Here is a 16770-nt window from a genome sequence, read left to right on the forward strand (position 1 = left end):
TTTAGGAAGGTAGTGTAGGTGCATGTCTATGGGAGTGGCTTACAATGGGGAGCGGGGCCCAAAGTTGTTGTCAGGGTAACTCATTGTAAGGTGTATAACAAGTGATAACATAGTAATTAAAATATCTTGCCCTTTTTCCTTAAGATACATTAAAAAGATAAGTTAAAGATTTTTCCACATCCATGCCCTGAGTGCTTGTATAAACCAAAGATGAGATGGAGATGATACCTTGAGAGGTATGACTAGTTTCCTCATCTTCATGAAAAAGTATCCTATTTTTGTATAGAGTCACTAGGGGGCCAAGGTCTTGACAGACTGTCAGGGTAACCTTAGAATTGGCTCATGTGATGACACTCTATAGCATGTAACCTAAGTCTCCTTCATGATTTTTTTTTATATTTGCCTCTACTGGTGTACTTGTTGGATATTACTTTTGATGGTGTATTTATTGTGAGTTGTTACTCATTGATTGGATGTCATTTATTGTTGACAGATGACTTTTATTAATGAATGATCAGTTATTCATTAGTGGTGTTTTTATTGTTGGAGTTAATGATTGGTAGCTTACTTTTATTGATGGCAGTTGTTATCTATTGGTCATTGTGCTTGTGACACTTGACATTGATTTCGAGGTGGTTGTATATTTTTGGTCTTGGTATTTGTATGTTGACTTGGTATGAGATTTTGGTATTGGAATGAGTGCCTTGTTTTTTTTTTTTTTATTCTCTTCTTCTTGAGTAGTTTGTATTACCCTTGAGGTAGTTTTGGCTATCAAGATTCCTTGCCTAGGATTATTTTGTGATTTGATTATCTGTGTGGATCGTACATTATCTCTCTTGTACAATGGGAGTAGGAGCCTGATTAGGTGACCACACAATCGGGAGGCAGTGTATTCTTACCATTTGGGTCCCCCTCAATTTGATAGATGTGCGATAATCCTTGATACTGTAGTATCATTATCATTCTTCCTTTTATCTTAAAGACTTCTATTCATTTGATATATCTATGTATCATATGTTTTGAGATCCTATGTGATATTGTATTGTATATTGATGTACCTGAATCTATTTTCACATACCCTATGACATGTGCAGTAGATGTTATTCATTAGATGTGCTTTCATATTATTAGTTGTACTTATTGTTGGTGTAAATACGTATTTACTATTTACACTTAAGTTTACTTAAGTTAATGCATTATTTTATTATTTTATTTTGTGAGACACTTAGGAGTCTGCCTACCTTTTTGAGTTTTCATGATGACAACACAGGAGTACGCAACTTTATTTTAGCACATGGTGTCTACAACATTGATTTGCATGTCTCACCTTTGTAGGTTTATCCTCTCATCACCGCACTTACTTCCGTGCTTAATGGAGGATAACCCATATCTGGTGGACATGTGCCTGGTTGTATGACATATCATGATGTTATTTACGAGGCATTCTAGATGTATCTCAAAGGCCTTTATATACAGGCACTCCTAGTGTACTTGACAATGCATATTGAATGAATATATCATGATTCTGATCATACTTTTTCTCTTGGTCTACAGTTGTGCTTGTGAGTTCCTGGGTGAATTTTGTGCATATGCTTATATGACTATGTATGTGATTATTCATTTTATGATTATAGACATTGTAATTGAGACTTAAACTTATTAATAAAACTTTCTTAAATGTGACTCAACGTGAAGGAACCCTTGAGGAATTGAAACTGTATTTGTAATTGATTATGTGTTATTGATGTGTATGTATATATTGCTTCCGCATCATTGTTACTTTGATGTGGTTTAAACTTTAAAAAAATATATAGTTTAGTAAACTTTGCAACATATTAGGTTTATTTCTTTTGGGTTCCCAAGCAGGGCATTACAAAATATAACATTTGCATATAAGTTATGCTTTAAGTTCTATTTGTATAAATATTGTCGAGATGTTTGAGATAGGTTTCAACTTCATAGGAGTTAAGATGCAAAATCTAGATTCTAGGGTTTTCCAAAAAAAATCCATATGTTTGGCATGCCTTCAGCACTCTAATCCCCCATAACCTATTATGGCTTTCTAACGTCAAATTGAAGCTAAAATGAGGATTTTCTAATGGTTTTAAGTTTTTAACTCATTTCATCCAAAATCCCTTTGGTTTCAATTCCATATTCCTAAGTCCCAATTTTCGACCTAGCTTGAAATATAGACGTTGAGGTTCACATGAAGTCAGTTGGCAATTTAATTTGATATAATTTGGCAAAATGGTAAATGGTCGTTATGATTTCAAGTGAAGATGACATGTTAGTTGATCGTTAATTGTGAATTCATGAAATTAAGATGAAAGGTTAACTGATATGATTATTTATAACTTATAATTTAATTACAGAGAAATTCCTTGCAAGGAGAATGTCGAAGGGAGGTGGAAGCATTGTCAGAAAAGAATTAGGCAGGGCATCACCATCATTGGACAGACAGGTAGAGGACCTAGCGATTTGAAACAGAACGCATCTCTGGAACTGCATGAGTTGTTAATAATTAATTTAATTAATTAAGTTTAAATATAAACGTATTCTGAAAAGATTTTAAATTATCTTTCGTCATATTATTTTTTAATAATAGTTTATATATATGTGCATTTGAATATAAAAATATTTTGGCATCTTTATATTTTAATAATTTAATAAAATGATGTTTTAAAGTACTTATAAGATTTTAATAATTTTCGAATTATAAGAATATTTGAGTTATTTTCCAATTACAACCTTTCAACTCTATTATTTCTAATTTAATATTCTTTAATAATGTAACTGGCATAATCAATCGATTTAACTCTTGACAAATTGAATTATATAATTTTTCAACTTTATGTTTCTTATAAAAAATTCGATTTGATGCGTAGTCGAATAGTTTTTCTTGATAACTGGTGGTAGTCGAAGAGTCTTGGCCAACCTTTTAAAGATGCTATGAATCATATTGGAGAGCAATCTTTTCTCCACTCTTTCCTTCATCGCTTATCTGCTACAAATTATACCAAGTCGAGTCGGACGTCCTCAAGAGAATAAACAACGATTATTCATAGTCCCGATTTTCCATTCTTTCCTAAACTTCACCGGCGGTAGGAAGTTTGAGGAAAATACCTTCAACAAGTGATCAAGAGTTTCGGGCCGTGGAAGGAAGAGTCGTTTCACAGGTCATGTATCTTGTATTATCTCTGTTAAGATTTAACCCGACTGTAGTTGGCTTTTTCTTTTAAATTGCTAAGCGGTATACCAAAGAAGCAAAGCAGATCGATTTTCATGGATTGCAATGGCTGTTGTTAATCAATATTAATAGGCAAAGATTTAATGCGTTTTTCATGAACATATTCCTTCTTAAAACCATAATCACCCATAGTCAGCTTTTTATGCAGTCTTCCCTGTAGGCACACGTACAGAATTTTACATACGTCTTGGGAATTATTATGTCTTTCTGAATCATTAATCTATATATATGACCCAACGAATTTCATTACCAGTTGGTCTTTTCATTTCCAGAATTGTCTAATCATTTGTAGAATGACTTGATTCTTGCTTCCCTGTAGGCACACGTACAGAATTTTACATACATCTTGGGAATTATTATGTCTTTCTGAATCATTAATCTATATATATGACCCAACGAATTTCATTACCAGTTGGTCTTTTCATTTCCAGAATTGTCTAATCATTTGTAGAATGACTTGATTCTTGCTGTGACCAAAAACCAGAAGAAGATATCCATAGTAATTCTTTCCAATAACAAAATCATTATAAACTGTTGTAGATCAGTCAATCTCTTTAGTCTTAATTGCTATTCAAATCAGATAATTGGATTGATATTTGAATGGATAATCACTCTAAATTTTTCTTAAGGAGGAGTTTATCTCTTGATAGCATTTTCTATAAGATTTGGAATTAGTAACCAAAACAGAGATGAGTTACATAAAACAGAGTACCAAGGAATTCACCAGGCTATCAGTCAGAATAACGTGAATAAGGTACAATACAAATCAAAAAGGTTAATTGTTCAGGCACCAAGGAGTCACCGGCCTGATGGCCTAATTATGGTGAAGAGGTGTTGATGAACCTATGAAAAAGAAAAGCAAGAAAGAAATCAATAACCTATACAATCATACATAAACAAACTAATATATATTAGCTCATGCATATTCCTGTTATGGGATCTCTTGCTGTCAAGTTGTATGGCGTGTTATATATCACAATGCCCAGTAGATGGAATGATGATCCTTGTCAATTCCGGGTAGGGAGGGCCTTTCTCGTTAGAGATCGTGTGGGGATATATTGTGGTCCGAGGTTGGGTGGTTAAGCCCTTGACAATGTTTCATCTCTCTTAAGATGTTGGATATGCGTCAAACAAAGATAAGCCATGCATTTAATTGTTTATCGGAAACAGGTATTATATTTTTAATTATGAGGAGGTAAGATTAACTTGATGTATTTCATTGTTATCATCATTTTACTTTCGTATATATGAATAACGATTATAAGTATATTTTCTAGTGTAAAGTTACTATCACAAATAACTAATCGGAAGGAAAAGAAATCCAATGCCCTAATTGATTGTGTGACAGCTGGAACCTTAAATGATGCAGTGGTATTGGAAGTCCTAATTGAATCCATCGTTGCGGAAGCCTTAAATTGAATCTGTGGTAAATGATGCCCTAATTGATACAGTGGTATTTGATGCCCTAATTTAAAGTAATAGAAGTATTTAACTGTAATTATCATTTGATTATAAGATGGCGGATTTTAGATGATAATTGTCAAGTGAAATTGTTATAGTGTATTTGTAGACTAACTCGGGTGGTTGCAGAAGCATCCATAGTTTGATTCGAACTCAATTTTACGAGGTATGTGGTTTTCAATTTCTTTAGTGATTTCATTTGATGGTAACTCAAGTTTTTAGTTAAGAAATTCTATTTAACTGTTTTTAACGGTAAATCTTATTCACATGATCATGAATGATATAATTGTCTTCCTATGAAACGAAGTAGTAACTGTATTCTATGCTTATGTTAGATGTTAATTTAGACCCGTAAAATCTGGTTGTTACATATGGTATCAGAGCGCTCGGTTCAACACTGAAACTTTGGGTCCAGCACTGTTTCTGAAAAACTGAAAAAGTAAATGTTGAAAAAGATTCATTTTTGCATATCCGGATATTGCAATCAAAACTGGAAAATCATTCAGAATAGCCAAGAAGGCTGAAATGATATACAGTAGACAAATGTATAAACAATTAAAAAGATAAAAAGGATTGGCAAGCTGAGTGGTGGAGATTGGGTTTGACGACCCAAATTTTGAAATCCTTGGCCAGGGTGGAATTAGGCAGATATGCCAGAACAATTGATCTTGTTGATCGTCCAGATGCTTAAGTTATTTTAACAAATAACTGTTGAGACTTCAACCCACCTGATTACTCAATGGCAGGACCAGAATGTTACATATGCCTTATCCCTGGTGGGAGGGCCATTCTTTGTCGAGAATGAGAAGATTAAAAAGGGTCCCGATGCCTAGACTTGCGCAATCCAAACACAATTTAAAATCTTGATAAAATGACATCTAAATCCATCATGAGCAGGTTTGTCAACCCAAATTAATGAAAAAATTTCAATTGTTACCAATTTGAACCTGAATTGAATGAAAACAAAACAATGAACCATGATTCTTTCTGATGTTGGTTAAACAAAAAGATCATTATGTGCTCCAATAAGGAGTTGGAAATATCAATGTTTGTTTACAAATGTAAACTTTTGATGAAATGGGCATGGAAGCCTAAATCCCATAAATGGGAAAGATGAATATTTACAGATGAATGATGAGAATACTCATGAGAATCTTATGAATTGTTTCAGATACTTATGATCTTGATTTGATGATCTTCCTTAGTATATCATGTTTTTACCCTTTGACACACTGCTATACATGTATAATACGCATGCGATATTGACTTTACTTAACGAGTTGTTGTATACTGTTTGGAGATATCCTATCATGAAATGATTATTCTAATGAAATATTGGGCTTGAAGGCCAAGGTTACAATGGAAAAACATGGATTCGCTAATCTTAGACAGGTAATCTGTAAGTTTGCAAGGATGATCTATCCATTAATGAGGGCCATATGCTAGATGGTACGTAAGAGTGATTTAAATTATGATCAAGTTATGATATAGAACTTGCTGGTTGAAGAATTTCAATTCTAAATGCTTACCTTACTTTCAGTTATTGAACCCTAAAAAATTTCTTATTTGAAGATATCAAAATGAAATTGAACTAATGATATGGTGAGTGCCTGCATGAGTATGATAGGAACATTAAAAAGAATCAACTCAAAAGATGATAAGAAAATCACAAGGTAAAGAGAACTCAATTGAGTACGTGATAAATTTTGTATTACCATGCAAGTATCTTCCTAGAAACTTTAAAGTAAACATGGATCTTGAGTTTCGATTATGATTTTCATTCTGACCCAATTGAGAAAAGAAATGATATCAAAATGTTATATATATATATATATATATATATATATATATATATATATATATATATATATATATATATATATTGTATGTGGAATATTCTTTTAGTGTCTAAACTGTAGAAGTCATCGAGGAAGATGAATCACAAGGGGAATGCTACATTACATTCCAATTTTAAAATACTCCTTTATATTGTTCATTGCAATTTCAAGTTCATCAAGGAATATGAACCTCAAGGGGAATGGTATGTTACATCCCAATTTTTGACCCAGCTTGAAATATATCCGTTATGGTTCACATGAAGTCAGTTGGCAGTTTAATTTGATATAATCTGGCGAAATGGTAAAATGGTCGTTATGATTTCAAGTGAAGATGACATGTTAGTTGATCGTTAATTGCAAATTCATGAAATTAAGATGAAAGGTTAACTGATATGATTATTTATAATTTATAATTTAATTACAGAGAAATTCCTTGCAGGGAGAATGTCGAAGGGGGGTGGAAGCATTGTCAAAAAAGAATTAGGCAGGGCATCACCATCATTGGACAGACAGGTAGAGGACCTAGCGATTTGAAACAGGACACATCTCTGGAACTGCATGAGTTGTTAATAATTAATTTAATTAATTAAGTTTAAATATAAACGTATTCTCAAAGGATTTTAAATTATCTTTCGTCATATTATTTTTTAATAATAGTTTATATATATGTGCATTTGAATATAAAAATGTTTTGGCATCTTTATATTTTAATAATTTAATAAAATGATGTTTTAAAGTACTTATAAGATTTTAATAATTTTTGAATTACAAGAATATTTGAGTTATTTTCCAATTACAACCTTTCAACTCTATTATTTCTAATTTAATATTCTTTAATAATGTAACTGGCATAATTAATTGATTTAACTCTTGACAAATTGAATGATATAATTTTTCAACTTTATGTTTCTTTTTAAAAAATCGATTTGATGGGTATTCGAATAGTTTTTCTTTATAATTGGTGGTAGTCGAAGAGTCTCGGCCAACCTTTTAAAGATGCTATGAATCGTATTGGAGAGCAATATTTTCTCCACTCTTTCCTTCATCTCTTATCTGCTACAAATTATACCAGGTCGAGTGGGACGTCCTCAGGGGAATAAACAACCATTATTCATAGTCCCAATTTCCCATTCTTTGCTAAACTTCACCGGCAGTAGGAAGTCTAAGGAAAATACCTTCAGCGAGTGATCAAGAGTTTAGGGCTATGGAAGGAAGAGTCGTTTCACAAGTCATGTATCTTTTATTATCTCTGTTAAGATTTAACCCAACTGTAGTCGACTTTTTCTTTTAAATTGTTGAGTGGTATACCAAAGAAGCAAGGCAGATCGATTTTCATGGATTGCAATGATTGTTGTTAGTCACTATTAATAGGCAGAGATTTAATGCGTTTTTCATGAACATATTCCTTCTTAAAACCATAATCACCCATATTCAGCTTTTTATGCAGTCTTTCCTGTAGGGAGACGTACAAAATTTTACATATGTCTTGGGAATTATTATGTCTTTTTGAATCATTAATCTATATATGACTCAACGAATTTCATTACCAGTTGGTCTTTTCATTTCCAGAATTGTCTAATCATTTGTAGAATGACTTGATTCTTGTTGTGACCAAAAACCAAAAGGTGATATCCATAGTAATTCTTTCCAATAACAAAATCATTATAAACTATTGTAGATCAGTCAATCTCTTTAGTCTTAATTGCTATTCAAATCAGATAATTGGATTGATATCTAAATGGATAATCACTCTAAATTTTTCTTAAGGAGGAGTTTATCTCTTGATAGCATTTTCTATAAGATTTGGAATTAGTAACCAAAACAGAGATGAGTTACATAAAACAGAGTACCAAGGAATTTGCCAGGTTGTGAGCCAGAATAATGTGAATAAGGTACAATACAAACCAAAAAGGTTAATTGTTCAAGCACCAAGGAGTCACCGACCTGATGGCCTGATTATGGTGAAGAGGTGTTGATGCACCTGTAAAAAAGAAAAGCAAGAAAGAAATCAATAACCTATACAATCATACATAAACAAACTAATATATGTTAGCTCATGCGTATTCTTGTTATGGGATCTCCTACTGTCAAGTTGTATGGCGTGTTATATATCACGATGCCCAGTGGATGGAATGATGACCCCTGTCAATTCCGAGTAGGGAGGGCCTTTCTCGTTAGAAATTGTGTGGGGATATATTGTGGTCCGAGGTTGGGTGGTTAAGCCCCTGACAATGTTTCACCTCTCTCAAGATGTTGGATATGCGTCAGACAAAGATAAGCCATGCTTTTAATTGTTTATCGGAAACAAGTATTATATTTTTAATTATGAGGAGGTAAGATTAAATTGAAGTATTTCATTGTTATCATCATTTTGCTTTCGTCTATATGAATAACGATTAAAGTATATTTTCTAATCTTAAGTTACTATCACAGATAAGTAATCGGAAGGAAAAGAAATCCGATGCCCTAATTGATTGTGTGACAACTGGAACCTTAAATGATGCAGTGGCATTGGAAGCCCTAATTGAATCCGCCGTCGCAGAAGCCCTAAATTGAATCCGTGGTAAATGATGCCCTAGTTGATACAGTGGTATGTGATGCCCTAATTTAAAGTAATAGAAGTATTTAACTATAATTATCATTTGATTATAAGATGGCGGATTTTAGATGATAATTGTCAAGTGAAATTGTTAGTGTATTTGTGGACTAAACTGGGTGGTCGCAGAAGCATCCCTGGTTTGATTCGAACTCAGTTTTACGAGGTATGTGGTTTTCAATTTCTGCAGTGATTTCATTTGATCGTAACTCAAGTTTTTAGTTAAGAAATTTTGTTTAACTGTTTTTAACAGTAAATCTTATTCACATGAATGTGAATGATATAACTGTCTTCCTATGAAATGAAGTAGTAATTGCATTCTATGCTTATGTTAGATGTTAATTTAGACCAGTAAAATCTAGTTGTTACAAATAATCCACCTTTGGTGATCCTTATCTCTTTGCTAACTCCTAGTCATTCTAGTCGCCTTTATATACAAGGAATTCTAATGTGTATTCATCTAATATCCATTCTCATTTGATCATCATTAATCTCTCTTGTGCTATCTATTAAGCTTCTTGATCTTGGTGTTGAATTATTGCCTTAGGCAAATTCTTACATGGTATCAAAGCCATAGGAGTTTCATAGCCATTGGAGAGATTTTTTTTGCAAATCAAGATTGGAGCTTGCTTGTGCAAATTAGATATTGGTATCACATTTAGAAGGTCAAAAAACCCCCTAATTGACTTTTGTTTCATCAAAGTCAGACATCTGAGGTGAAATCTAGAGTCATTTAATTTTTGGAGGTGCGACGGCAATGATTCATAAAAAATAATTACAGAGATGATTTTCAAGCAACAATATCTACCTCATACGGACTCCTTTTTTCGAGCAATATTTTTTGTTTTGGGATAGAATTTTGTGATCTACACATTGGTGTAGGTTGTTTGTGATCTTTGTTCATGAATTTTTCTGCAAATCGCAAATCTTGATTTTTGCAACTTCAAAAGCTTAGTTCAGGCTCATCTTAACACATATTCGGGTGCTAATTTTTTTGAGAGTGCATGATTTTTTGTCTACTTTCAAAATCTAGTATCAATTTGGAGTGATTTTGAGTAGACATAGTACTTTCAAATGTTGGTCTCATTTTAGCCTATTGGCACTTGTAATTAATTAGATCCTTGAGAGGTCTTGTGTCTTTATCTTATTAAGTCTGATATAGCTTCATATTTGTTGTTGTAATCATCAAAATCAGAAGTCCACTTTGGTTCATTTGGACAAGTAGCCCATTGTAATCGCACTAAATATATAGTGCCAAATCATGCATTAGGGGGGGGTTACTTCGATTTTTTTTGCATTTTGGGGGTGCATACATTATTTGATCTCATGGAGTCATGTCAAAAGTGTCATTTTGGTTTAAGATTCAAATTGACAAAAAGGAACTATCAAAAATGAAGTGCTTTGATGATTGATCATCTAAGAGAACATAAGGAAGTGTTTCCTTATCTATATTTGAAGATATTTCCACCTAATACTACTTGGGGACATCTTTCTCTTCTTCTTAACTTTATGTATAACAGTATGAGTAAGGAATCTTTTGCTCCTCTTAGTAAGGCAAATAGTCCTCATGATGTTTAGATGTGTCTTTGGGAAGCATATGGAGATCCACGAATCCCTCCATTTCCAAAGGACATTCTACCTCCAGTCACTCCAGCTGAGATCATACCTCCTGATGCTCCTGTTGCTTCTACTGATCTAGTTCCAGCCACAGATGCTCCTAATTCAGTGCAGCAGAAAACACCATGTCTTCATATTTCAGCTTCATGGGATGACTTCCTTCCAGACATTGTAGTGTTGTTTGTGGAGCCTTACATTGAAGATGTGGGAGACATTATTGATGACATCCATATTCTCTTTATTGAGGAGAATCCTTCTTCACTTGTTGCGAGGGAACACTCTGACCCTCAACAACTTGATCTTTCTTTTGAGACTGACATGATTGTGGGCACTTATTTTCAGTAGTTGGAGGAGTACTCTTTTATTTCAAAGGAGACATATCAGTCTTTGGAGATTGTGTTCCAGTTTCCTCAAACATCATATCTTTTGAGGATTCTTCCTACTAGTTGGGGAGCATTCTCTACTACACCTATGGCACCACTTCTTCCTACAAGGAGGAACATCATTCAATTTTCATGGTGCAGCTTCTTCAGTCATCAAGCAGCTTCTTTCATGGGTGGGCATTCATCATTGAGAGAAGGCTACATTGCTTCTCTTCCCATATCTTCCTATAAGGATGATTCCTTGTCTTTGGAGTTTGATTCACTTTCATACATGGACATGTTACCTTGTTTGCCACCTTCTTTTGGGCATCCACCAGATTGGCTTGTGGCATCTACATTCATCAAGGACTTGTCAACATATGAGCAAACTTCAGAGGCAGCATCCAGAGCATACTACATATGGATTCCTCATCCATCTTCCTATCCACAATGGGAAGCATACTTGCACCTATACTTGGTGTATCTTCTTCCTAAAGGGAGAAATGTCATTTGTAGGCATTGGATACTGTTTTGTCTTCATGACATCCTTGCAGGAGATTATTCAATATGGGGAGACAAGATATTAGAGCTATACCAAATTCTTACACTTTCCCAACCTTACTAAAAGTACAATGCATTGACACTAGAATTTATTTCTTCCTTTGATGCAATTTGGGCTTATTTCTTGCCTCATGTGACTTTATTCATTGTTGCCACTCTTCCTTTAGATCCAAACTATCAACATCCACCCTTCTAGTTCTTCCTATGTTAAAGGCTCTTGAACAATTGGAAACACGTTCTCTTTTAGTTGGTATTCCTCATCCACTAGCAAACTACAAACAATGTTAGTGTGACAAAAAGAACCCAACACTTGGCAACTTGGCAATTCGACAAGAGCTTAATTGTCATTGATATTATGACAAGAATGATATTACTACTAACAAAGGTCTTTATTATGTGTTATGGTGTAGGGGTACCAAATCTAGCACTTACAAGTGATATCCCTACGAGTTTATTGCAAGCTATGGAGACCCCCCAAAAAACCCTAAATAAAAACAAAAAATAAAACATACTTCTCAAACTAGATACATCAACAAGATATGTCATCCTACCCAAACTTAAATGATTCACAAAACAAAGAAATTAATTAGTTCACAAAAGGCTAATAAAAAATTGGTAATATCAATGCAATTCAAAAAACTACTGAACAATATCTAATGATAAAGACCAAAAGTCAAGTTCTCCATGTTAAAAAAAATAGCTTGGAATGGATCAACTTTGCAAAAATGCATAGAAAAGTATATTTCACTGCCTTTAGAACTAGAAAAAAACTTTCCAAATCACACAAATCAACCCTCATACAATAGAACAAAAAAAGAATCAAAGGTTTGTCAACCACATAATAATACATAGAAATAAGGCTTCAAAGTTGATGCGAGAAATCAAAAACTCTCGTCTAGTCTTCAAACATTCAAAACTCAAAAACTCAAACAAAAATACAGACTCTTGTTATCAATCTACCTCCATATTGCAGTAAAGAAATCAAGTTACACTTCCCAAGTCCATTTACACATGATTACAAGCATGGCCTATTAATTGGCCTCTCTCTGTACTTAGCTCTAAGTTCTTCCCTTTTCTTATTTTTCTTTATAAGTCCTCCATCTCCTCTTTAAAATCACCATACCCAGTCAAGGAACTCCAATCTTCCATGCAATGGATTTCACCCCTCTTGTCATGCTTCTTTTAGTTCATCTTGTCTTATCCCTACGCAACACTATCAGGTCCAAACTTGTTCCTTCCTCGTGTGGTTGCGGGTGTTTCTCACACTACCTGCCTTCAACTAAGATTACCTGCCTTCAACTAAGATTACATGTTGGCTTCTCTTGAGTCAATAACACTCATAAACCACTTTTAACTTTGGTTGGTATTGATCAGTGGTCCATTGGAGTACTCCTGCACCATAAGCAATATCATGGAGAGAATGGGAAGCTAGATTAACAAGTTGGACAATAGCAACTTTGGACTACCAACAAAAGAGTATTTTAGCTTCTTGAAAATACAAAATGCAAAGTAGAAAATTTTCAAAAATGAAATAAAAAAGCCAAAGAATATCAATAAAATACATTAGGACATCATTTGCAACATACATCTTAATACCATTGGGAATTTTCGCTATGAAAATAAATTTACAGTTGTTATAGAAAATGCTTTTTATTGCTTGATTATTGGTTTGCAATACACAATATAAAGACAAAGCAAAAACAGAGTATGTGTCTGGCAAGGCATCCAAACTTACAAAGTCTTCTAGAGTAGACTTTGCACGCTCCATGGCATTCAGTCCAACCAAAGGTGCATAAGCCAACCTGGTGTTTTGTACAAGAGGGTTAATCTCATTTGGAGCACTCTTGCTTTCTTCATATCTATCCTTGTATTGAAGTTCCTCATAGCCTATATCACACAATAGCAAATTTTAGTCTAGTTGAATCAAATATTCGTATACTAAGAAAGAAATTATCATCAAGATAATAAAAAACACAATGGCATTAGCACAAGCATAATATCATATCAAAAAATAACTTATAAAATTGTGAAAGATCCCCTCAAAGATCTGATCTGATATTTTCTAATATTTCTTTTTTCTTTTGAATTTATTTGCTAGGGTTTTGTTTGAGTATTCAATATCAAGTGATTATTTGGGGTTTTAACTGTTAAACATATGCAAGATACAATACATTTGATTCCAAAATTACAATATATAAAGGACTGATATATAAAAATTGAGTTATGATATAACAGCAATTTAAACCCTACATTTGCAATCCCAAATAGCAAGGGGCGCATACTAGGAAATCAATGCTCAATCACTTAATGAATTTTATTGTTGAAATTGAGAAGTCGCAAGAATAGGGACATCTAGCCTGCTAAGGTATTGATTGTTGAAATTGAGGAGTCACAAGAATAGGGATGTCCAGCTTGCTAAGGTAGCATCAAATGCTTTATTTCTGATCAACAATAATTATTAAAACACATAATGGAAGATACGATGGAAATGTTTAACCCTACACCTGGCCTATATGCAAGATAGTCAACCGCAAATTAGCAATCCTCAATGGACATAAGAAAACTAATCCACAAATTATTCTTGATTTCTAATGAATCTGAATCTGCAACTAATGAATACTGATAGTGAATTTTGCACAAATTCTGAATGCCAGATCTACATGGTACGACCTGCAACAAGAGTGGAATGGTTGCAAGGTGAATGGTACAGTTGGCTTAGGAAGTTGCATTCCTTCAAAAGAAGCTCATAAATTGTTTTGTATCTACTACAACCACCTCGTAGAGGAAACCTTGCAGAAATTGCATCAAACAATGCCCAATTGATCTCCAAGTGATTTATTAAATAATTCTGGTTTAATCACCCAACTCTAGAAACCTTATTGTTGTAAGAAATCCTGTGAAATCTGTCTCTAATTCATCTATTGTAGCACAAATGAAAACCTTGTATGGATTCCCCTCAATGGTGAACAGGGTTTCGTCCAATTCACAATTCTTCAAGGGTTTTTGTCCTCAGAAAATACCTGGCAAGAGCTGCTCTGTGAAAGAATTCTGAAATTGATCTCATATAATGAAATGAGGCCTCCTCGTGTTGCTTCATTGACTTCAAACCCTAATTGACCCTTTTAGGGTTTTCACTTTCTTTAATTAAGTTTATTTTTTAGTTGGGTTAAAACTTAAAATGTAATACTCCTCAATGGACCCCTTTTTAAAGTAGTAAAATCTCCCTAGAACATGGGATCTTTTTATTACTTTAACAATTTATTTTAAACTAACATTATAAATCACTTTCAATTATTTTATTAATTATTGAAGTCAATAATTTTAATATTTATTTTTTATTCAAACCCTGTTACTTGGCCATCCGAAACTGAAAACTGAAAATGCATGTGCCATCCCTGTGATGTCTAAATATAGCACGTGCACTGACGGTCCCTCCTAAAAATTAAGGATCCTCCCTAAAATATAAGAAGAGCAACCAAAGTTTCCTAAATGAACCCAGAGGTCTCCTAATGTGCTCCAGTCAATTCCCAATCAATTCTTAAAACAATAGGAACCTCTCTTAGACAATAGCAGACTAAAATTGTCCAAAACGAATTATAAAAGCTCTCTGCTAAGTCCCACAACCCATGGTTGGGCCCCCTAACCACTTTGCTAACCTATGACAACGCCTAATTATAGACCAACCTCTGTTGAAGACTAAACTAAGGAAGGAACATTACAAATTAGTAATGAAGAATTCCAAAATGGACACATATACCCTCATTTCATTGCTAGTGATTCCATTCAAGGATCACCTTTGGTCCTCAATATAATCAATTTTGTGGACAAAAACCCATCTAACTAATTGTGTGATTTCATTCAAGAATTGTTTTGCTGAAAATTTTTGAAATGGGGAATTGTATGAAGACATCAATTTTGGATAGTTGAGCTGAACTTCAGAAGGGCAAAATACTCCTAATATCTTAGGCTTTGTGGTTTAGTTTCATTATTTGTTCCGTATGAAACATTCTACTTTTGGTCGATTGTATGGTCATTCATGATGTTTGGCTAACATTATACAAATTTACCTTAGTTTTTATCTCCAATAAAATTTCCTTGATGCTACTCATTATAGAAGGATCTAAAAATTGAAAAATTGAAGGCAACTCGTGGGTAATTTGACACAAAATGTTGAAGTTATACAAGCTAAGCCATGAAGATAAACCAAGGCACAAGTTTGGACGGTTGTGCCAAAAAAAGAATGGCAGTTTGGGTGAGTTTTTTTGTCAAGTCTCAATTATGCCGTCATTTTTCTAAAGCAACTTTGGTTCGTATGTAAATAAAAACAAGTTGCTTTCTAATTAAAATAATATAATCACCAACAATTTGTTGTCAGTTGGTGATTGCCAATGGTTAGCATTCCAAACACTTTTGGTTGTGCTATATAAATTCCCATTGTACATATAGTCGGTGACTGCATGCATGGGCTCTCGTATCTATTGCATATCGAATGAGTGAATGGAAGGAAGGACGTATCTTTTTAAAACATTGTTGTAAATGATTATTATACTCTATTATTCTACTATCAAGTTTACTTTCAATTACTCATTCTCAAGGTTGCACGGGTACGTGGGTACAGGAACGGGTACGAGAACGCATATTTTTCAAAATAGGGGACGGGGGTACGTGTGTATGCCTATTTTTTCTATATAATTAATATTTTATAGAAAATATAAAAATCAAAATATATGTCATGAGTCATGACATTGAGCATTCAAAACAAGAAATTTGAAATATATATACATATATATGCTATTGCTGAATGTTTAATGTTTAAAGTATTTTTCATAAGAGGGGACAGAGTTACTTGGGTATGTCAAAACTTATTTAAAAATTATACCTTTATATTTATAAAAAATCTGAAATTATGAGTCATGACAATGGTTTTTCAAAACAAGAACAGTGATAAAGTTTGCAAATGTAATATATTGTTTTCAATTTCAGATTTGCTATATGTTTGAAATAATAATACATGATAAATGCTTAGATGCATAACAAAGAAGGCAGACTTTAAACATGAACAAGAGGATCCTAAATCATATAACAATG

At 33.4% G+C, this 16770-nt stretch overlaps 1 protein-coding gene across 1 annotated transcript in view; it reads right to left on the reverse strand.

The window, feature by feature from the left end:
• LOC149534254 (ATP synthase subunit B) overlaps positions 1-16770 on the reverse strand; it is a 207022-nt gene that overhangs the window by 155140 nt on the left and 35112 nt on the right. The window contains exon 4 of the mRNA XM_089803181.1: positions 13418-13569. Coding sequence (XP_089659307.1) covers positions 13418-13569 — 152 coding nt within the window. The remainder of the gene's footprint in view (positions 1-13417; positions 13570-16770) is intronic.

This window comes from Cupressus sempervirens, chromosome 10 (assembly GCF_028749045.1).
Source record: "Cupressus sempervirens isolate cs-2001-9-10 chromosome 10, ASM2874904v1, whole genome shotgun sequence".
NCBI lineage: Eukaryota > Viridiplantae > Streptophyta > Pinopsida > Cupressales > Cupressaceae > Cupressus > Cupressus sempervirens.